The following is a 21,818-nucleotide window of genomic DNA, read 5'->3' on the forward strand; positions in this document are numbered from 1 at the left end:
CATAAAAGCCATCTACAAAAAGCCCACAGCAAATACCATTCTCAATGGGGAAAAACAGAGCTTTTCCCCTAAGATCAGGAACATGACAGGGATGTCCATTATCACCACTATTGCTCAACACAGTACTGGAAGTCCTAGCCTCAGCAATCAGACAACAAAAAGAAATAAAAGGCACTCAAATTGACACAGAAGTCAAACTCTCAGTCTTCACAGATGACACGGTACTCTATGTGGAAAACCCAAAAGACTCCACCCCAAAATTGTGAGAACTCATTCAGCAATTCAGCAAAGTGACAGGATATAAAATCAACACACAGAAACCAGTTGCATTTCTATACACTGACAATGAGACAGAAGAAAGAAATTAAGGAATCGATCCCATTTACAGTTGCACCAAAAACCGTAAGATACCTAGGAATAACCAGAGAGGTAAAAGATCTGTACTCTAAAAACTAAAGAGCACTTATGAAAGAAACTAAAGGAAACACAAAGAAATGGAAAAACATTCAATGCCCATGGACGGGAAGAATAAATATTATTAAAATGTCTATGATACACAGAGCAATCTACACATTTGATGCGATCCCTATCGAAATATCATTGACATTTTTCATAGAGCTGGAACAAATAATCCTAAGACTTGTATAGAATCAGAAAAGACCCCAAATAGCCAGAGGAATGTTGAAAAATAAAACCAAAGCTGGGGGCATCACAATTCCAGATTTCAAGCTGTATTACAAAGCTGTGATCAAGACTGTATGGTACTGGCACTAAAACAGACACATGGATCAATGGAACAGAATTGAGAACCCAGAAATGGGCACTCAACTCTATGGTTAGCTAATCTTTGACAAAGCAGGAAAGACTATCCACTGGAAAAAGGACAGTCTATTCAATAAATGGTGCTGGGAAAACTGGACAGCCACATGCAGAAGAATGAAACTAGACTACTTTCTTACATCTATATACTAAGATAAATTCAAAATGGATGAAAGACCTAAAGGTAACATAGGAATCCATCAAAATCCTAGAGGAGAACACAGGAAGCAACCCCTTTGACCTCAGCCTCAGCAACTTGTGCTAGTCACATCCCCAGGGGCAAGGGAAACAAAGGCAAAAATGAACTACTGGGACTTCATCAAAATAAAAAGCCCAGGGGCAGCCCTGGTGGTGCAGCGGTTTAGTGCCACCTGCAGCCCAGGGCGTGATCTTGGAGACCCAGGATCGAGTCCCACGTCAGGCTCCCTGCATGGAGCCTGCTTCTATCTCTGCCTGTGTCTCTGCCTCTCTCTCTCGCTCTGTATCTCTCATGAGTAAATAAAATCTTTAAAAAAATAAAAATAAAAATAAATAAATAAATCATAAAAAGCCTTACCCAGTAAAGAAAACCGTCCAAAAAGCTAAAAGACAACCTACAGAATGGGAGAAGATATTTGCAAATGACACATCAGATAAAAAGTTAGTAACCAAGATCTAGAAAGAACTTATCAGACTCAACACCCAAAACATAAATAATCCAATCAAGAAATGGGCAGAAGACATGAACAGACATTTCTCCAAAGAAGGTATACAAATGGCCAACAGACACATGAGAAAATGTTCCACATCACTTGGCATCAGGGAAATACAAATCAAAACCACAATGAAATACCACCTCACACCAGTCAAAATGGCTAAAATGAACAAGACATGAAACAACAAATGTTGGAGAGGATGTGGAGAAAGCGGAACCCTCTAGCACTGATCGTGGGAATGCAAGCTGATACAGCCACTCTGGAAAACAGAGTGTAGGTTCCTCAAAAAATTAAAAATAGAGCTACTTTTCCACCTCCTAATTGTACTACTAGGTATTTACCCCCAAAATATTAATGTTATGATCTGAAGGAGTACCTGCGTCCCAATGTTCGTAGCAGCAATGTCCATGACAGCCAAACTGTGGAAAAAGCCGAGATGTCCATCAAGAGATGAATGGATAAAGAAGATGTGGTATACATAAAATAGAATATTACTCAGCCATCAGAATATTACTCGAAGATGTCCATCAATAGATGAATGGATAAAGAAGATGTGATATACATATACAATGGAAAATTACTCTGCTTACCATTTACATCAACTTGGATGGAACTGGAGGGTATTATGCTGAGCAAAATAAGTCAAACTGAGAAAGAGAATCATCATATGGTTTCACTCACATGTGGAATATAAGAAAAAGCGCAGAGGATCATAGGGTAAGAGAGGGAAAACTGAAGAAGTAATCAGAGAATGAGAAAAACCATGCAAGACTCTTATCTATAGGAAACAAACTGAGGGTTGCTGGAGGGGAGGTGGGTAAGGTGATGGGGGTAATTGGGTGATGGGCATTAAATAGGCCCACATGTGATGTGATACGTACTGGGTGTTATATAGAACTGACAAATTATGAACACTATATCTGAAACTAATGATGTACTATATGTTGGCTAACTGAATTTAAATAAATTTTTTTTAGAAAGAAAAGAAATACTCTTTGGCTTTTGTGACACCAATTTCTCCTAGTTTTCCTTCTACTGCTCTAGGCACTATCAGTCTCCTGGGCTGGTTCACCATCACTTGCCTGATCATTAAATGTAGGGGTTCCTCAAATTCGGTATTAGCCCATACAGCCTAATGACATATCTAGCATGACCTCTCTCTCTGCTGAGCTCTGGTCCCTTATATCAAAACCTACCAGAAACACCCACTTTGGTATCTCAAACTCAGCTTTTGCAGAATGTATCAGATTAAGGAGGCTCAAACCGAGATGCACTCCAACATTTCCTATTTTGAATAAATACTACTTACATTCATCGAGTTGCAAAAGCCAGAAACCCGGGAGTCAAAACGGTCACACCAACTGATATATTAGATGCCTTACCAAGTCTCATCTGTGTTACCTCCCAGTTTACTTTTAATTCCATAACACAATCTCATTTCACCTCAACAACTTCAGAGTTATCTAACTGTTCTCCAGCATCTGCTCTGGTGCCATGTAACCTGTCTCCATGTAGCAGCCAATGGGATCTTTTTAAAAGCATAAACTTGATGCTATTTTCTCCTTAAAGGTCTGCATTGGTTTCCTACTGTCTTAGTAATCATTTTCTGGAATGAAATCTCAAGGAAAATTGAAAAATTACAGACATGTCAAGTTGAAAAATGTCTAAACTGTACTTCTGTGTGTGAAAGGAATTTAATAAATACCTACTCTCTTAATTCCAGTAAGATCTTGTATACTTAATTCCCCCCCACCCTATATTTTAATATGAGATTTAAAACTAGTAAAGAGTCAGTAGAGAAAATGATCCTTGACCTTGGGATTGTGCAAGTTCAAGCCCCAACCTAGGCAAAATAGGCAAAAAAAAAGGAGGAGGACGAAGAAGAAGAAGAAGAAGAAGGAAGGAAGGTTGGTGATTTTTTTCAGAGTGAATCTTTCAAATGCAACTATACATATGTAGGCACGATAAAATACACAGAATTACCTATAAAGTATCTGTCATACAAATTATATAACACCAAAAGAACGTATGTAGAAAAATTAACACTGTGACATACTCAACTCAATTTGACTCTTCAACAAGTTATTAGCATAAAAAATGGGAAGGAACGGATGGACCCAGTGGCCCAGCGGTTTAGCGCCGCCTGCAGCCCGGGGTGTGATCCTGGAGACACAGGATCGAGTCCCACGTTGGGCTCCCTCTGCTTCTCCCTCTGCCTGTGTCTCTGCCTGTCTCCGTGTCTCTCATGAATAAATAAATAAATAAAATCTTTAAAAAATAAAAGATTTTAAAATAATCTTTAAAAATAACAAACTGGACAACCTATGAGAAATGGATAAATTCCCAGAATATATAACTTTCCAAAACTGAGTCAGGAAGAAATAGAAAATTTGAACAGACTGATTACAAGTAATGAAATTGAATCAGTAATCAAAAACTTCCAACAAACAAAAGTCCAGGACCAGATGCCTTCACAGGTGAATTTTACCAAACATTTTAAGAAGTTAATTCCTATTCTTCTCAAACTATTCCAAAAAAGAACAACAACAACAACAACAACAACAACAACATTCCACAAAAAAACACTACATAAAAAGAGAACAACAGGCCAATACCTTTCATGAACATAGATGCAAGTAACATCAACAAAATACTAGCAAATCAAATTCAGCAATATATCAGAAAAATCGTTAACCACAATTAAGTAGGATTTATTCTAGGAATGCAAAGGTGGTTCAATATTTGCAAACCAATCAATGTGATACACCACATTAACAAAAGAAGGGATAAAAACTACATGATCATCTCCACAGAAGTAGAAATAGCATTTGACAAAATATGGCATACATTCATTATAAAACCTCTCAACAAAGTAGGTTTATAGGAACATGCCTCAACATAATAAAGGCAACATATGACAAATCCAAAGCTAACATGCTCAGTGTGAAAAACTGAGCTTTTTAAGATCAGGAACAAGACCAGGATGTACACTCTAACCACTTTTATTCACCATAGTACTAGTAATGCAACTTGCAACAATCAAAGGAGAAATAAAAGGCATCCAAATTGGTCAGGGAGAGGGGAACCTGGGTGGTTCAGTGGCTGAGCAGCCGGCTGCCTTTGGCTCAGGTCATGATCCCAGGATCCAGGGATCGAGCCCACCCCCAACAGGCTCCCTCTAGGGAGCCTGCTTCTCTCTCTGCCTCTGCCTCTGTTTCTATGTCTCTCATGAATAAATAAATAAAATCTTAAAAAAAAAAATAGCTGGGAAGAAGTTACATTGTCACTAAGGATTCTGTCAAAAACTATTACAACTGATAAATGAATTCAGTAAAGTTGCAGGATACAAAATTAAAATACAGAAATCAGTTGCATTTCTATAAACTATTAGTTTAGTTTATTAGTTCATTATTAATGAAGAAGTGGAAAGAGACATTAAGAAAACAATCCCATTTACAATTGCACCAAAAAGAATAAAATACCTAGGAATAACCAAGGTTAAAGACTTGTACTCTGAAAACTATAAAACAATGATGAAAGAAACTGAAGATGGGAAGGGAAGATATTCTGTGCTCATATACTGTTAGAATTAAATACTGCCAAAATGTCCATACTTACCCAAAGCAATCTAAACATTCAATGTAATCCCCATCAAAATATCAACAGCACTTTTCACAGAACTAGAACAAATAATCCTAAAATTTGTGTGGAACCACAAAAGACTCCAAATGGCAAAAACAATCTTGAGAAAGAAGAACAAACCTGGAGGTATCACAATCCCAGATTTCGAGACATACTATCAAGTTATAGTACTCACAACAGTATGATAGGGGCAGCCCAGGTGGCTCAGCGGTTTAGCGCCACCTTCAGCCCAGGGCCTGATCCTTAAGACCCGGAATCGAGTCCCATGTGGGGCTCCCTGCATGGAGCCTGCTTCTCCTTCTGTGTCTCTGCCCCCCCACCCGTGTGTCTCTCATGAATAAATAAAATCTTAAAAAAAAAAAACACACAGTATGATAGAGCCACAAGAACAGACACATATCCATGCATAGAGAGCCCAGAACCCACGCTTATGGAGTCAACTAATCTATAAAAAAAGAGAAAAGAATATACAATGGGGAAAAGACAGTCTCTTCAATTAATAGTGCTGGGAAAACTGGACAGCTACATGTAAAGAATGAAATTGGACCACTTCCTTACACCATACATAGAAATAAACTCGAAATGGATTGAAGACCTAAATGTGAGACCTGAAACCATAAGACTCCTAGAACACAATGGCAATAATCTCTTGGTCATCAGCCTTAGTAACATTTCTCTAGCTATGTCTCCTCAGGCAAAGGCAACAAAAGCAAAAATAAACTATTGGGACTATACCAAAATAAAAGGCTTTTGCACAAAAAAGGAAAATCATGCACAAAAGGCAATCCTAATGAAAGGAAGACATGTAAATAATATATCCAATAAGGGGTTAATATCTACAATATACGAAGAACTTCTACAACCCAACACACCAAAAAGCCCCAAATAATCTGATTAAAAATGGGAAGTGGACCTGAACAGATTTTTTTCCAAAGAAGACATATTGATGGCCAGCAAGTACATAAAAAAATGTTCAACTTCACTAATCATCAGGGAAATGCAAATCAAAACCACAATGAGGTATTATCTCACACCTATCAGAATGGCTATTATCAAAGACAAGAAATAAGTGCTGGCAAAAGTGTGAAGAAAAGGGAACCTTCATATACTGTTGACATAGATGTACAACCACTATGGAAAACAGTATAGAAGTTCCTCAAAAAAATCAGAAATAGAATTACCATATGATCTAGTAACTCCAATACTAGCTGTTACCCAAAGAAAACAAGACATGTACTCAAAAAGATAGGTGCACCCTATGTTTAATGCAGCATTATTTATAATAACCAAGCTATGGAAGCAACCCAAGTTCCATCAACACAGGAATGAATAAAGAGCATATGGTTATATTAATATACAATGGAATATTACTCAGCCATAAAAAAGAATGAGATCTTGCCATTTGCAAAAACATGGATGGACCCTCAGGGGTCCATTTCATTTATATGAGTTCATTTATATGTGGAATCCAAAAAACAAGCAACTGAACAAATGAATGAATGAATGGACACTCTTATATACAGATGACAAACTGGTGATTGCCGAAAAAGAGGAAGGTTGGGAAATGGGTGAAATAAATAAAAGGAATTAAGTGGTATAAACTTCCAGTTAGAAAATAAATAAGTCACAGGGATGAAAATACAGTACAAGGAATATAGTCAATAATATTGTAATTACATATGGTGATAGAGGGTGACTACAATTATCATGATGAGCACTGAGTAATGTATAGAACTGTTCGGTTAATTGGCTGCACACCTAAAACTAGTAACATTGTATGTTAATTATACTTAATAAAGACATTGAGCAACTATATTATCTATTTTAAATATACACAAAAAAGAATTTTCAGGGGCACCCCGGGTGGCTCAGCAGTTTAGCGCCACCTTCAGCCCAGGGTGTGATCCTGGAGACCCGGGATCGAGTCCCACATCGGGTTCCCTGCATGGAGCCTGCTTCTCCCTCTGCCTGTGTTTCTGCCTCCCCCCATACTGTGTCTCTCATGAACAAATAAATAAAATCTTTAAAAAAAAAAAAAAAGAATTTTCAGATATCTCCCATAAATGTTCAATTCACAAAAGAGTTATTTGAGCAGGACTCCTAAAACCTACAAAGGAAAATTGAGGTCATGGAGAGGGAGTTAAGATAATGTCTCATATCTCAGGATCTTCCAGCTTAGTACAAAAGAGGAAAAAGACAAAAAGGAATTTAGAGAACTATTACCTAATAGAGCCTAATTCTGTATAAGAAAAAACACTGATTTTTTTTAATCATATTTTATTGTGAAACACTTCAAAAGTGGAGCCATTAAAGGCATGCCAAGACAGGGAGGGATGCTACCTACTATCATCTCTGTTATTTACCTTATTCTGGAAGGATTATGTAAAGCAATAGAAAGATTCTGTCTTTTATATATATCAACTTGGGAAACTGATAAGAAAATGGAATGAAATGTTTAACAGTGAAAAGCAGACAATATTTCCACTAATTCTAAATAATGTGAACACTTAACTAGAAAACACAAGAAAAATATTTTTTAAAATTATCAGAACTGATTTCAGTGGATTTTCCAATAAAAATATAAAAAGCAAAATTATCTTCCAAATACCACCAATATCCATTTGTAGAGAATGGAAAAAAATCATATTCATAATATCAAAAAATTTTCCAAATCTAGTAAAATAAATGAAAAAGGGAAACATGCAAAATACACATGTATAAAATTACAGACTTCATTTAAGAACATGAAAAACTACATAAAAGGAGGAATGGAAAGACTTATTATAATTATAAAGATACCTACTCTTAATCCAGAAATTAAATGCAGGAACAACAACAACAAAAAAGTCTTTTAAAAGACTAAAACTTGTGCTAAAACTTGATGGGATGAGCACTGGGTGTTATGCTATATGTTGGCAAATTGATCTGCAATAAAAAATAAACTAATTAATTGAAAAAAAAAACTGTGCTAAAATGACTGTTGGGGATTTACCCCAAAGATACAGATGCAGTGAAACACCGGTACACCTGCACCCTGATGTTTATAGCAGCAATGTCCACGATAGCCAAACTGTGGAAGAAGCCTCGGGTGTCCATCGAAAGATGACTGGATAAAGAAGATGTGGTTTATGTATACAATGGAATACTACTCAGCCATTAGAAACGACAGATACCCACCATTTGCTTCGACATGGAGGGACCTGGAGGGCATTATGCTGAGTGAAATAAGTCAATCGGAAAAGGACAAACATTATATGGTCTCATTAATTTGGGGAATATAAAAATTAGTGAAAGGGAATAAAGGGAAAGGAGAGAAAATGAGTGAAAATATCACTGAGGGTGACAAAACATGAGATACCTAACTCTGGGAAATGAACAAGGGGTAGTGGAAGCGGAGGTAGGCGGGGGGTTAGGGTGACTGGGTGATGGGCACGAGGAGGGCACTTGGCGGGATGAGCACTGGGTGTTGTGCTATATGTTGGCAAATTGAACTCCAATAAAAAAAAAATTAAAAAAAAAAAGAGAGAACATACATACTTTTTTATTGATTTTGTGATGGATCTTGTTGTTAGAAAACTGAAAAAGTGCACCAGTGAAAAGAATGGAGTGATGATTTATCAAGCATTTTGGGAATAAATTAATCCATTTCTGTAAACATCATAGTTTACCAGAGCCTAAGATACTAAACCTCTGTTTTTTCTTATTATCAGTAATTGATCAATTTTGGAAATATATTTAAAATATGGATTGCAAAAAAAATTGTGCTAAAATGAGCATTTTGGACAATTAAAAATTTCTTGTAAGAATAACCAGAAACATGGCAGCCCTGGGGGTGCAGCGGTTTAGCGCCGCCTGCAGCCCACGGCGTGATCCTGGAGATCCAGGATAGAGTTCCGCATCGGGCTCCCTGCATGGAGCCTGCTTCTCCCTCTGCCTGTGTCTCTGCCTCTCTCTCTCTCTCTGTATCTCTCATGAGTAAATAAAATAAAAAAATCTTAAAAAAAAAAAAAAAAGAATAACCAGAAACAAAAAAACAAACAAAAGAATAACCAGAAACTTCCCTACTCATGTATAATCATGTATTACAGTCAGAATCAATCAGAACACTGCAGTAGTAAGTAGTACAGGAACAGACAGATCAATGGAACAGAGTAGTGACTGCAGAAATAGACCCCCACCTCATATATACATTTCTTATATAATATATATTTCATATACATTTCATATCAATGGGTGAAATAGGAGTGACTCCACAAAGATAATTTACCATTTAAAAAACAAAACAAAAATGGAGGAATCCCTGGGGTGGCTCAGCTAAAGTTTAGCACCTGCCTTTGGCTCAGGGCGTGATCCTGGAGTCCGATCGATTCCCACATTGGGCTCACTGCAAGGAGCCTGCTCCTCCCTCTGCCTCTGTCTTTGCCTCAATCTCTCTCTCTCTCTCTCTCTCTCTCTGAATAAATAAATAAAATCTTTAAAATTAAAAAAAAAAGAAAATGGATCCCTACTACACTCTTTATACCAAAATATATCACAGATGAATTAAATATTTCAAAGTTAACCATGAAATAAATAAAAAGCCTAGAAACATAAAAAAATACAAAGTTAAATATTTTCCAAATGTTGGGGCAAGAGAAGTCTATTTTAACACTGATGCAATGGTAAAAATAAAAGAAAGGATATGGGTTTAACTACATAAAAATGTAAAACTTTTATATTCCACAGAATACTATTCATTCTAAAATTCATATAGAATCTCCAGGCAGAGTCAACAAAAAATGATCTTGAAAATGAAAAAAGCTGAAGGTTTCACACTCCCTGATTTCAAACTTGGTGCAAAACTACAGTAATCAAAATAGTATGGTATTCACATAGAGATATACGGGTCAATGGGATAGAGATTGTGAAATGATTTCGTCATTCATGAGAGACACCAATATCATTCAATAGGGAAAAAGACAGTCTCTTCAATAAATGGTGCTGGGAAAACTGGATATCCACATGTAAAAAATGAGCTACACTTTTATCTTGTACCAGAGACAAAAAACCTGAAAACTAAAAATGAAGCAAAGACTTAAATGTAACTAAAACTAATTTCTTGAAGCATTACTTGGCATGGCCCTTTTACTCCACCTACAAAGCCAGCAAGCATGGGCTGAGTCCCTGACCTGCTTTTCTGCCCCTCTGGTTAAAAGCTCACATGATTACTGAACCCACCCAGACAATACTGGTCAATCTCTAATGGAAGGTTATCTGATTAGCAACCATAATTCACTTCTACCACAGAATATAACATACAGGGATTAGGATATGAATTTCTTGAAGGAAGCAAGCCTTCCAGCAAGCAGAAAAGGCATTTAGAAGACAGATTCTAGGTAAGGATGAAAACTAGAAATAATTTTCTAAAATGAAACTCTAGGGCAGCCCGGGGGGCTCAGCGTTTAGCGCTGCCTTCAGCCCAGGGCTTGATCCCTGGTCTCCAGGGAGACCCACATCGGGCTCCCTGCATGGCGCCTGCTTCTCCCTCTGCCTGTGTCTCTGCTTCTCTCGCTCTCTCTCTCTGTGTCTCTCATGAATAAATAAATAAAATCTTAAAAAAAAAAGAAAGAAACTAATAATATGAAATTGTTTCTGAAAACATTAAACCAACTATAGATGTTCAGTCTAAAAAGTTTTAATATATTTCTTATAGAATATAATCAACCTCTAATGACCACATAGACTAATGAGAAATCATGAGTACCAATATCGAAATTAATGTCTGTAACTTAAGAAAATGATCACTTCTTAAAAAAAAAAAAAAGAAAGAAAATGATCACTTCTTTTTGTTAATGAGAAGCCTCTTGCAAATAGACTTTTTATCCCTTCGTGACAAAAAAAAAACCCACAAAATTATTTTAGTGGAATTGAAATCCTAAAATGATTGTTATCACGAATTATTCATAGCACTAATCATTTGCCTAACAATTATTTTGCCATTTTTATTTATTTCATATATTTTTAAAAATTGTATGTATTTATTCATAAGACCCACAGAGAGAGAGACAGAGACATAGGCAGAGGTAGAAGTAGGCTCCCCATGGGGAGCCCAATGTAGGACTCTTACCAGGACCCCAGGATTACGACCTGAGCTAAAGGCAGAGGCTCAACCACTGTGCCAACCAGGTACCCTTATTTTGACATTTTTAGACTAAGTTTTTAACTTCTAGTCTCTATTTTTAAAAAGAAACTCCCATTATGCTAAGAAAAATAGAAGTATGAATTAATTTTAATTAAGTCTGAAGTGAATCATTTTATAACTACCAGTATGGTCAATTTTTTATGAAAAGTACTTTAAATATTTTTTTTCTCTTGTAACATATACAGCAGGCTCTCCAGTTTTATTCTCCATGAATCATATATAACAAATCAAAAAACAAACCTTTATACACTTTTCTTGAATATCATTTCTCTGAGAAGCAAATTTGAGTAGTGGCTTTTCACCATCCATTCCAGATTCTTCACTTTTTATTTTACTAAGGTGATGATCTGAAATCCAGTCCATGAAGACAGTTAAAAGTTCATAAACTTGTGCATTAAGTGGTACCTATATGTAAAAAATTAAATCAAATATTTATTTCCACTCACAATCGCATAAAATTTCAAGAGCAAGCTTTAAATTTGGGGAACATAGAATAATTTACCTAAAAAGGTCACTAAAATATGGAATGAATGACAAAGCTTCCCTAAACAAAGGAAATTCCAAATCAAATACCTCCAATTAACCTTAGAAACATGTTAAATGATGGCTGAGAGAAGAGAAGAAAAACCCATCTTAAATAGGAAACTGAGCAAAGGGTTGTAGAAGGGGAGGTGGGTGGTGATATAGGGTAACTGGGTGATGGGCACTAAGGATGGCGCACGAGATGAGAAGTGGGTATTATACCATACGCTCGCAAACTGAATTTTAATAAAATGAAATTCCTGGGAGAAAAATGTATGAGATGCAAATGAATTAATTGATTGATTAATTTAAAATATAGAAGATGTATGAGACAAAACGGAACTTTATTTCTGAATGAAATAGATTTGAAAGTAGAAACAAGATTTTATTTATTTATTTTTTAAGATTTTATTTATTTATTCATGAGAGGCAGAGACAGAGACACAGGCAGAGGGAGAAGCAGGCTCCATGCACAGGGAGCCCGACATGGAACTCAATCAAACAAGATTTTAAATAACTCTCTCTTGTACCCTAACAGTTCTGTCTTCAGAGGAGCTGAGGTCCCATTATAATTAACAGGGTCCCATTAATAATTCAATATTTTACATGTAACAGAAAAATAGTTTCATTTTTCTGCATGTAGCTGTCCAATTTTCCCAGCACCATTTGTTGAAGAGACTGTCCTTTTTCCATTGGATAATCTTTCCTGCTTTGTCAAGGATTAGTTAACCATAGAGTTGAGGGTCCATTTCTGGGTTGTTTATTCTGTTCCATTTATCTATGTGTCTGTTTTTTATGCCAGTACCATACTATCTTGATGATTACAGTTTTGTAATACAGCTTGAAGTACAGAACTGTGATGCCTCCAGCTTTGGTTTTCATTCTCAACATTCCTTTGGCTATATGGGTTTTTTTCTGGTTCCATATAAATTTTAGGATTGTTCTGAACAGGGGTAATCGTAACCTATTTTTTTCAAACAGAAACTTTAGATGATAAGTTCAATCATTTTAGATACTAAGTATAAAAACATCTCCTTTAATAAATATGGAAGGTTGTATGACAGGAAAAAGGTGAAGGTGGGAATAGTGAAACATTTTCATTTACAACCACAAAAAATCTATTTACATATGTGTTGCCTGGCAGGCCAGAGCCAGCCCTACTTGTACAAGAAATCATAGGTCCAAGCCCAGAGAGAAGGCAGACCTTGGACTTGGAACCTCAGAAAAGATGTGCAGGTTGGTGTTGATGGCTTCACTGTGGTCCCCTCCACCCACCTGGATTAACAGCTACTTCTTGTAGGAAAGAACTGAAAAAGACACAAGGGCACTTTCTAGGATGATGGAAATGTTCTAAATCTAGTTGTATGCTACATGAGTATTGGCATTTTTCAAAATTGACTAAGCTATATACTTAACAACCTCTGCATTATGTTACTGTATATTATACCTCAAAGTAAAAAAATCCTTAGGAAAAATAAACAAAGCCCATTCAGGCATGGATTGGAATCTAGACAGAAAATATTGAAAGCTTGTAGAATCTTCAAATACAATGAATAATGAAGCTCTTAATAAGCTTAAGGTCTGCACCTGAAACGCTGCTGGAATACTTTGTTTAGCTCTTGTAAATAAAAGCATATTAGAAATATTATACAAATATTTCCTGTAAAGCAATTATTATGGTGAATCCTTCCATACCACAAAATGATGTTTGAAAAAAAAAAAAACAAAAAAAACCATTCAAGAACAAAGCAAAAATGTCTTTGCTTTCTATTGGAGGAATTTTCTATTGTATCATACCTTGTGAGTTTTTGAGACTGGTACTTTTTCTTGTTTTAAACTTTTCATTTCATTGGCAGCATGCGAATTTCCTTTCAACCTCTGTATTGTCAAAAATTCATATTTCCTCTGCAACAATACATTTCCATGAATTAAAACACAATTGTTTAATTAAAGATAAGAAAACCCAAAAGTAATCATTTAAAATTCACTTGCATCAAAAGAGCATGCCTGCTCTTACCTGTAAATTATCTAAGCGAGCTTGAACTCTCTTAGCCTGAATCTCCATCTTCTTGTTTTCTTCACTTACTTCATTTAACTAAAGTGAGAAGATATTAAATATTTCAACATAAAAGTTAAGCTGATTTCATACTAAAGGTTTCCCAAATAATCTATCTCATCTAATCCGTATAACCAAAAAATGTAACAAAACAGAGTTAGCAGTCATGACTAAAGATCATAGCTGATGGTAATCAGACATCGTAGAAATCATTTTGAAATGCATAAAAATATTGAATCACTATGATATATACCTGAAAACAATAGGATATTATATGCCAAGTATAGTTCAATAAGATAATAAAAATTTTAATGTAAAAAAAAATCATAGCTAAAATCATCATTGGTCCCTAAAGTACTAATAGTATCTAAGTTTACTTCATTCTATAAAATTTGCAGGTCTCTTGACATCTTACAAGTATATGTTTTAATGGGAAATGTCTTTTTTTTTTTTAATGAGAAATGTCTTTTGGTTGAACTTTTTATGTATATACAGAAAATGTACAAATTAACTATGCAGTGTAACTAATTATTGAAATTGAAATATATAAATTTAAGAACTGACATGTTTATAAATATTGAGTCTTCATATCCATAGTCTTCAATTTACCTAGATGTTCTCTATTTTCTTTTAATGTTTTGTACTTTTCAGTACAAAATATATTGTATATGCATATATACAGATATATGCATATATTATGCATATCTTTCCTTTAGATTTATTCCTGGAAAGCTATCTTTTTTGATGCTATTATCTGTGGTATCTTTCAATAAATAATACTATTTTACTGTTGGTATATAAAAAATACACTTGATTTTTGTATATTGAACTTACATCCAAAAATTCTCCTACATTTGCTTACCTGTCTGTATATTCATTTGGATACCTACATATACAGCTACATAATCATGTTATCAGTAGATAATTCTTATTTCTTCCTTTCCAATCCTTATCTTCTTTTTCCCTATCATACTAATTAGAACTTTCAGTACACTGTTCAATAGAAACAGTAAGTACTCTTACTTCCTTCTGATTTCAGAGGGAAAACACTTCAATAATTTATTTTGTTGTTGGATTTTTTTTTTGTAGACACTTTATCAAAATTAAGTTCTCTTTTATTACTATTATCATAAGCTGGTGAATTTTATTATCAGTAGAAATTATATGATTTTTCTCCTTATCAGATAATGTGTTTCAAATGAGAAACCACCTTTGTATTCCTGTATTAAATCCACTCAGTTGTATTATTTTATGTATTGCTAGATTCAATTTCCCAATTTGCATCTATATTCATGCAACTGGTTTGAATCTTACTTTTCTTGTAACAATTTTGATACATTTAGTTTCAAGGTTATGCTGGCCTTCTACAGGGGAGTTTTTCTCTACTCCTATTTAAGGTACATGATTTCCTCCTTAAAATTCCTAAGTCTTACCATTCCTTCTTTGGAAGTAAAGTGTCTTGCTTTTCTTTGTTCACTTTTAAAATTTTATCTTTATCTATTGTTTTCAGCAGTTTTAAAACAGTGTTCCTATGTATGGTTTTAATAATTATCCTACTTAGGGGATCCCTGGGTGGCGCAGCGGTTTGGCGCCTGCCTTTGGCCCAGGGCGCGATTCTGGAGACCTGGGATCGAATTCCACGTCGGGCTCCCGGTGCATGGAGCCTGCTTCTCCCTCTGCCTATGTCTCTGCCTCTCTCTCTCTCTCTGTATGACTATCATAAATAAAAATAAATAAATAAATAAAATAATTATCCTACTTAAGCTTAAAATAATTTCTTGAATCTGTTAAATTGGCATTTTCTTTTACCAGTTTTGGTAATATGTGGCCATTTCACTTCACATATATTGTTTTTACTCTATGATCTCGTTTTGGATTCCCATGTTAAAAATTTTAACTAAACATCTCTTTTATTTTTTTTAAAAGATTTTATTTATTTATTCATGACACAAAGAGAGACAGAGACAGAGGGAGAAGCAGGCTCCTCATGGGGCAGGTAACCCAATGTGGGACTCAATCCCAGGACCTCAGGATCACATTAGCCAAAGGCAGAGGCTTAACTGACTAAGCCACCCAGGCGCCCTAAACATATCTCTTTTAGAAATTTTTTTTATTCCTTCTGTACTCAGTGTTTTTATTCCAAAACTTTTTAGGAAATTATCTTCCAGTTCATTAATCCTGTCTTCTGCTGCACTCATCTGCTATTAACCCATTCATTGCAGTTCTGAAATTCAATTATTTTTTAGTTTTAGAATTTCATCTTAATTTTTTTATAAATTCTGCTTCTCTAATGAAGCTCTCAATCTTTTTTTCTACTCTCTTGACCATATGAATCATTATTTTATTTTATTTATTTTATTTATTTTTTTTTTTTTATGAATCATTATTTTAAAGTCACTGACTACTAGCTCCAATATCTGGAACACTGGCAGGTATATTCATATTATCTGAGGCATTTTTGTTTTCTTCATATTGAGTATGTGATCCTGTACCAGAAAGTCATATAGGAGTCAAGTACAAAAATCAGAACTTTTAGAAGTCTGCTCTAGTGAGGGATGTCCCTGCCTAAAAAGCACTCAGGTGGGTGAAGTGAGGCAGAATCCTAGGTGGGACAGTGTGGTCTCCCTGGGGTCACAGAAAGAACAGAAGTACCTGAGTACAGCCAGATTCCCAAGGACTGGAGTGGGGAAGCTGAATGCTATCTGCAAACCCAAGAGTGGGCTCCCCGCTCAGGGTTGCTATAAACCACAAACTGAGCAGGGCCTAGTAAGTGGCAGAACTATGCTCATCGGGGAGGAGCAGCACGATGCGTGCCACAGAAGTCTGCGGGTTTGGAAATTTGAAGCAGGGTTGTGTGCCTGAAATAAAAATGCTTGGTCACAGGCTGGGTGAGCATGGAGTGCAGACAGAGACAGGACAGACAGGAGTGACTGCTTTCCCCAAGGACACACTGAGGAGTTGGGGGCATGAGCTTTCAGCTCTGGGGCTGGAGACTGGGAGGCTGCCATTTCCATTCTCATCCTCTAAATCAGTGTGAAAGCCTTCAGGGAACAAAAGCCACACAGAGCAATCAGAAACCGCTTACAGAGCCTGGTCCGTGGCAAGGGCAGTGCGGTTCCACCCGGGGAAAGACACCTGAGATTCAATGCAACAGGTCCCTCTCCGAGAAGACCAGCAAGAACATCCAGCTGAGACCAAGCTTATTCATCACACAGAACTGCAAAACTCCAGTCCTAGGAGAACACAGTATATAGAACTCATAGGTTTTCCCTCCATGATTCTTTAGTCTTCCAATTTTAATTTCTCTTTTCTCTTTCTTTTTAAACCAATTCCTTATTTTATCAACTCTTTTTTTTAAGTCTTTTTAAACTTTCATTTCCACAGTTACATTCTATCCATTCTATCCATTTATTATATTTAATTTTACTTTTGTACATATATATAAGTTTTTCTTTCACAATACAATTTCTTTCACAATATAATTTTGGGATATAGTTTTCTATTCTAATAAACAGACCAAAATACACACAGGATCTACTGTGTATTGGTCTGCTCTGTTCACCTATTTAATTATATTATCTCTCTAATATTTTTAATTTTATTTTTCAGTGTCAGGTCTCTTCTGATTTGTTTAGTATATATTTCTCTGGGGTTGTTGTCATTTTAGTACTTTGATCTCTCATTCATTTATTTTTCTCTGGATAGAAACAAGACAGAAAAACTCACTCAAAACTCACTCACTTGTTTACTCAGAAATTCACTCAGAAAAACTCACTCAAAACTCACTTGTTCTCACAAAAGAGAACAAGAGGCAGTGCTGATTTCCAGGGATTTAATCAGTATAGATATAAGTAACATGTCAGATCTAGAGTTCAGGACAACAATTATAAAGATACTAGCTGGGCTTGAACAAAGCACAGAAGTCACTAGAAAATTTCTTTCTGGAGAAATAAAAGAACTAAAATCTAATCAAGTTGAAATTAAAAAGAGATGAGATGCAACAAAAAATGGGAGTCTCTAACTGCTACAATAAATGAAGCAGAGGAGAGAATCAGTGATACAGAAGACAAAATAAGAGAATAAAGCTGAAAAAAAGAGATAAATAACTACTGGATTATAAAAGGAGAATCTGACAGATAAGTGATATCATAAAGTGAAATATTAGAATAATTGGGATCTCAGAAGAAGAGGAAAAAAGAGAGGCGGGGGCAGAAGGTGTATTTGATCAAATAATAGTTGAGAACTTTGCTAATCTGGGAAAGGAAGCAGCATGAAAGTCCAGAAGGCACAGAGAAACCCCCTCAAAATCAGTAAAACAGGTTAAAGGGTATCCTACTAAAGAATGAGTAGGTTAACCAGGAAATTAAAGAAGAATTTTAAAAATTCATGGAAACAAATGAAAATGAAAATATAACTGTTCAAAACCTTTGAAATGCAGCAAAGGTGGTCCTAAGAGGAAAGTATATAGCAATACAAGCCTTTCTCAAGAAACAAGAAAGGTCTCAAATACACACACCATCTAATCTTAACCTAAAGAAGCTGGAGAAAGAACAGCAAATTAAGCCTAAACTCAGCAGAAGATAAATAATAAAGATTAGAGCAGAAATCAATGAAACAGAAACCAAAAGAACAATAGAACAGATCAACAAAACTAGGACTGGTTCTTCAAAAGAATTATTAAGATTGATAATCCCCTGACCAGACTTATCAAGAAGAAAACAGAAAGGACAAAAATAAATAAAATCATGAAAGAGGAGAGATCACAACCAACACAAAGAAAATACAATCATAAGAACATATTATGAGCAACTATATGTCAACAAATCAGGCAACCTGGTAGAAATGGTGCATTCCTAGAGACATATAAACTACCAAAACTGAAAGAGGAAGAAACAGAAAACCTGAACAGACCCATAAACAGCAAGGAAATTGAAGCAGTAATTGAAAATCTCCCAACAAACTACAGTCCAGGGCCGGAAGGCTTCCCAGGGGAATTCGACCAAGAATTTAAAGAAATAATACTTGTTCTTCTAAAGGTGTTTCAAAAAACAGAAATGGAAGGGAAACTTCCAAACACATTCTATGAGGTCAGTACTACCTTGATTCCAAAACCAGACAAAGACCCAACCAAGTAGACCATAGACCAATACTCCAAAGAACATGGATGTCAAGATACTAGTCCATAGGATCCAAGAGTACATTAAAAGGATCATTCACCACAACCAAGTGGGATTTATTCCTGGGCTGCAACAGTGGTTCAACATCCACAAATCAATCAATGTGATATACCATATTAATACAAGAAAGGATAAGAACCATGTGATCCTCTCAATAAATACAGAAAAAGCATTTGACAAAATACAGCATCCTTTCTTGATTAAAATTCTTCACAGTGTAGAGTGAAAGGGAAGATACCTCAGTATCATAAAAGCCATCTATGAAAATCCCACAGTGAATAATATTCTTAATGGGGAAAAACTGAAAGACTTCTCCTAAGGTCAGAACACAGCAAGGATGTCCATTATCACCACTGTTCTCAACATAGTACTGCAAGTCCTAGCCTCAGCAATCAGACAACACAAATTAATAAAAGGCACTCAAACTGACAAAGAAGTAGTCAAACTCTCACTCTTCATAATGACATGATACTGTATGTGGAAAAAATAAAAGACTTCACCCCACAATTGCTGGAACACATACAGGAATTCAGCAAAGTTGCAGGATATCAATGCACAGAAACCAGTTGCATTTGTATGCACTAAGAATGAGACAGAAGAAAGAGAAATTAAGGAATTGATCCCATTTACAGTTGCACAAAAATCATAAGATACCTAGGAGTAAACCTAACCAAAGAGGCAAAGGATGTGTACTCAGAAAACTATAGAACACTCATGAAAGAAATTGAGGAAGACATAAAGAAACAGAAAAATGTTCCATGCTCATGGACTGGAAGAACAAATATTGTTAAAATGTCTATGCTACCTAGCGCAATCTATACATTCTATACATTCAATGCAATGTCTATCAAACAGGGATCAAATAGGATCAAAATACCATCAACTTTTTTCAGAGTTAGAACAAATAATCCTAAAATTATATATGGAACCAGAAAAGAACCCAAATAGCCAAAGCAATCTTAAAAAAGAAAATCAAAATTGGTGGCATTCAAACTCGGACTTCAAGGTATTAAAAAACCATAATCATTTTCAAGATATACAAATCTGTAATCATCAAGACAATATGGTACTGGCACTAAAACAGACACACAGATCATTGGATCAATTAATCTTTGACAAAGCAGGAAGAATATCCAATGGAAAAAAGATAGTGTCTTCAACGAATGGTGCTGGGAAAACTGGACAACCACAAGCAAAAGAATGAAACTGGACCATCTCCTTAAACCATACAAAAAAACTAGACTCAGAATGGATGAAAGATCTAAATGTGAGAAGGGGGATCCCTGGGTGGCGCAGCGGTTTGGTGCCTGCCTTTGGCCCAGGGCGCGATCCTGGAGACCCGGGATCGAATCCCACGTCGGGCTCCCGGTGCATGGAGCCTGCTTCTCCCTCTGCCTGTGTCTCTGCCTCTCTCTCTATCTCTCTGTGACTATCATAAATAAATAAAAATCAAAAAAAAAAAATTTAAAAAAATAAAAAAATAAAAAAAATAAATAAATGTGAGAAGGGAACCCATCAAAATTCTAGAGAAAAACACAGGCAGCAACATCACTGTCCTCAGCCAGAGCAACTTCTTGCTAGACAGTCTCAAAAGCCAAGTGAAACAGAGGCAAAAATAAACTACTGGGATTTCATCAAGATAAAAAGCTTTTGTATAATAAAGGAGACAGTCAAAAAAGTAAAAGTAGCCTTTGAGATGAGAGAAGATATTTGCAAATGTCTTATCAGATAAAAGGCTAATATCCAAGATCTATAAAGAACTGATCAAACTAAACACCCAAAACACAAATAATCCAATCAAGAAATGGGCAGAAGATATGAACAGACATTTCTCCAAAGACATGCAGATGGCCACCAAACACAAGTAAAGATGTTCCACATCACTCGGCATCAGGGAAATAAATACAAATCAAAACCACAATGAGATACTACCTCACACTGGTCAGAATGGCTAAAATTTCCAAGTCAGGAAATGACAGATATTGGCTGAGATGCAGAGAAAGAAAACCCTCTTACACTGTTGGCGGGAATGCAAGCTAGTGCAGCCACTCTGAAAACAGTATGGAAGTTCCTCAAGGAGTTAAAAATAGAGCTACCCTACAACCCAGCCATTGCACTACTAGGTATTTACTCCAAAGATACAAAATGTAGTGATCTGAAGGGGCATTTGCACCCCAGTGTTTACAGCAGCAATATACACAATAGACAAACTGGAAAAAGCCCAGATGTCCATTAGTAAATGAATGGATAAAGAAGATGTGGTTTATATATAGTGGAATATTAGTCATCAGAAAGGAGGAAATCTTACCACTTACATCAACATGGATGGAACTAGAGAGTATTATACTGAGCAAAATAAGTTAATCAGAGAAAGACGATTATCATGTGATCTCACTCATGTAGAATTTAAAAAACAAAACAGAATATTATAGGGGAGAGAGGGAAAATAAAACAAGTTGAAATCAGAGAGGGATACAAATCATAAAGAGACTCTTAATTATTGGAAACAAAGTGAAGGTTGCTATACGTGAGGGGGATGGCAAGATGGGATAACTGGATGATGGACATTAAGGAAGGCACATGATATAATGAGTACTGGGTGTTATATAATGAATTATTGAACTCTACCTCTGAAACTAATAATACATTAGATGTTTATATCTCAATTAACTGAATTTAAATTTTTAAAAAAAGAGGGAAAGAAAAGAAAAATGGACATTTAAAAA

The 21,818-nt window shown here is 35.7% G+C and overlaps 1 protein-coding gene across 7 annotated transcripts in view; it reads right to left on the minus strand.

Moving 5' to 3' along the window:
* Window positions 1-21,818, minus strand: part of CCDC138 (coiled-coil domain containing 138) — a 98,631-nt gene that overhangs the window by 48,297 nt on the left and 28,516 nt on the right. For 5 of the 7 annotated variants that reach the window (XM_041754128.1, XM_041754129.1, XM_041754127.1 and 2 more), the window contains 3 exons: window positions 13,877-13,954; window positions 13,657-13,764; window positions 11,578-11,742 (listed from right to left, as the gene is read on the minus strand). In XM_041754128.1, coding sequence (XP_041610062.1) covers window positions 11,578-11,742; window positions 13,657-13,764; window positions 13,877-13,954 — 351 coding nt within the window. Of the gene's footprint in view, window positions 1-11,577; window positions 11,743-13,656; window positions 13,765-13,876; window positions 13,955-17,000; window positions 17,130-21,818 lie in introns of those variants that run through there. The other 2 variants (XM_041754133.1, XM_041754130.1) reach the window with 2 other exon arrangements.

This window comes from Vulpes lagopus, chromosome 5 (assembly GCF_018345385.1).
Source record: "Vulpes lagopus strain Blue_001 chromosome 5, ASM1834538v1, whole genome shotgun sequence".
Lineage (NCBI taxonomy): Eukaryota > Metazoa > Chordata > Mammalia > Carnivora > Canidae > Vulpes > Vulpes lagopus.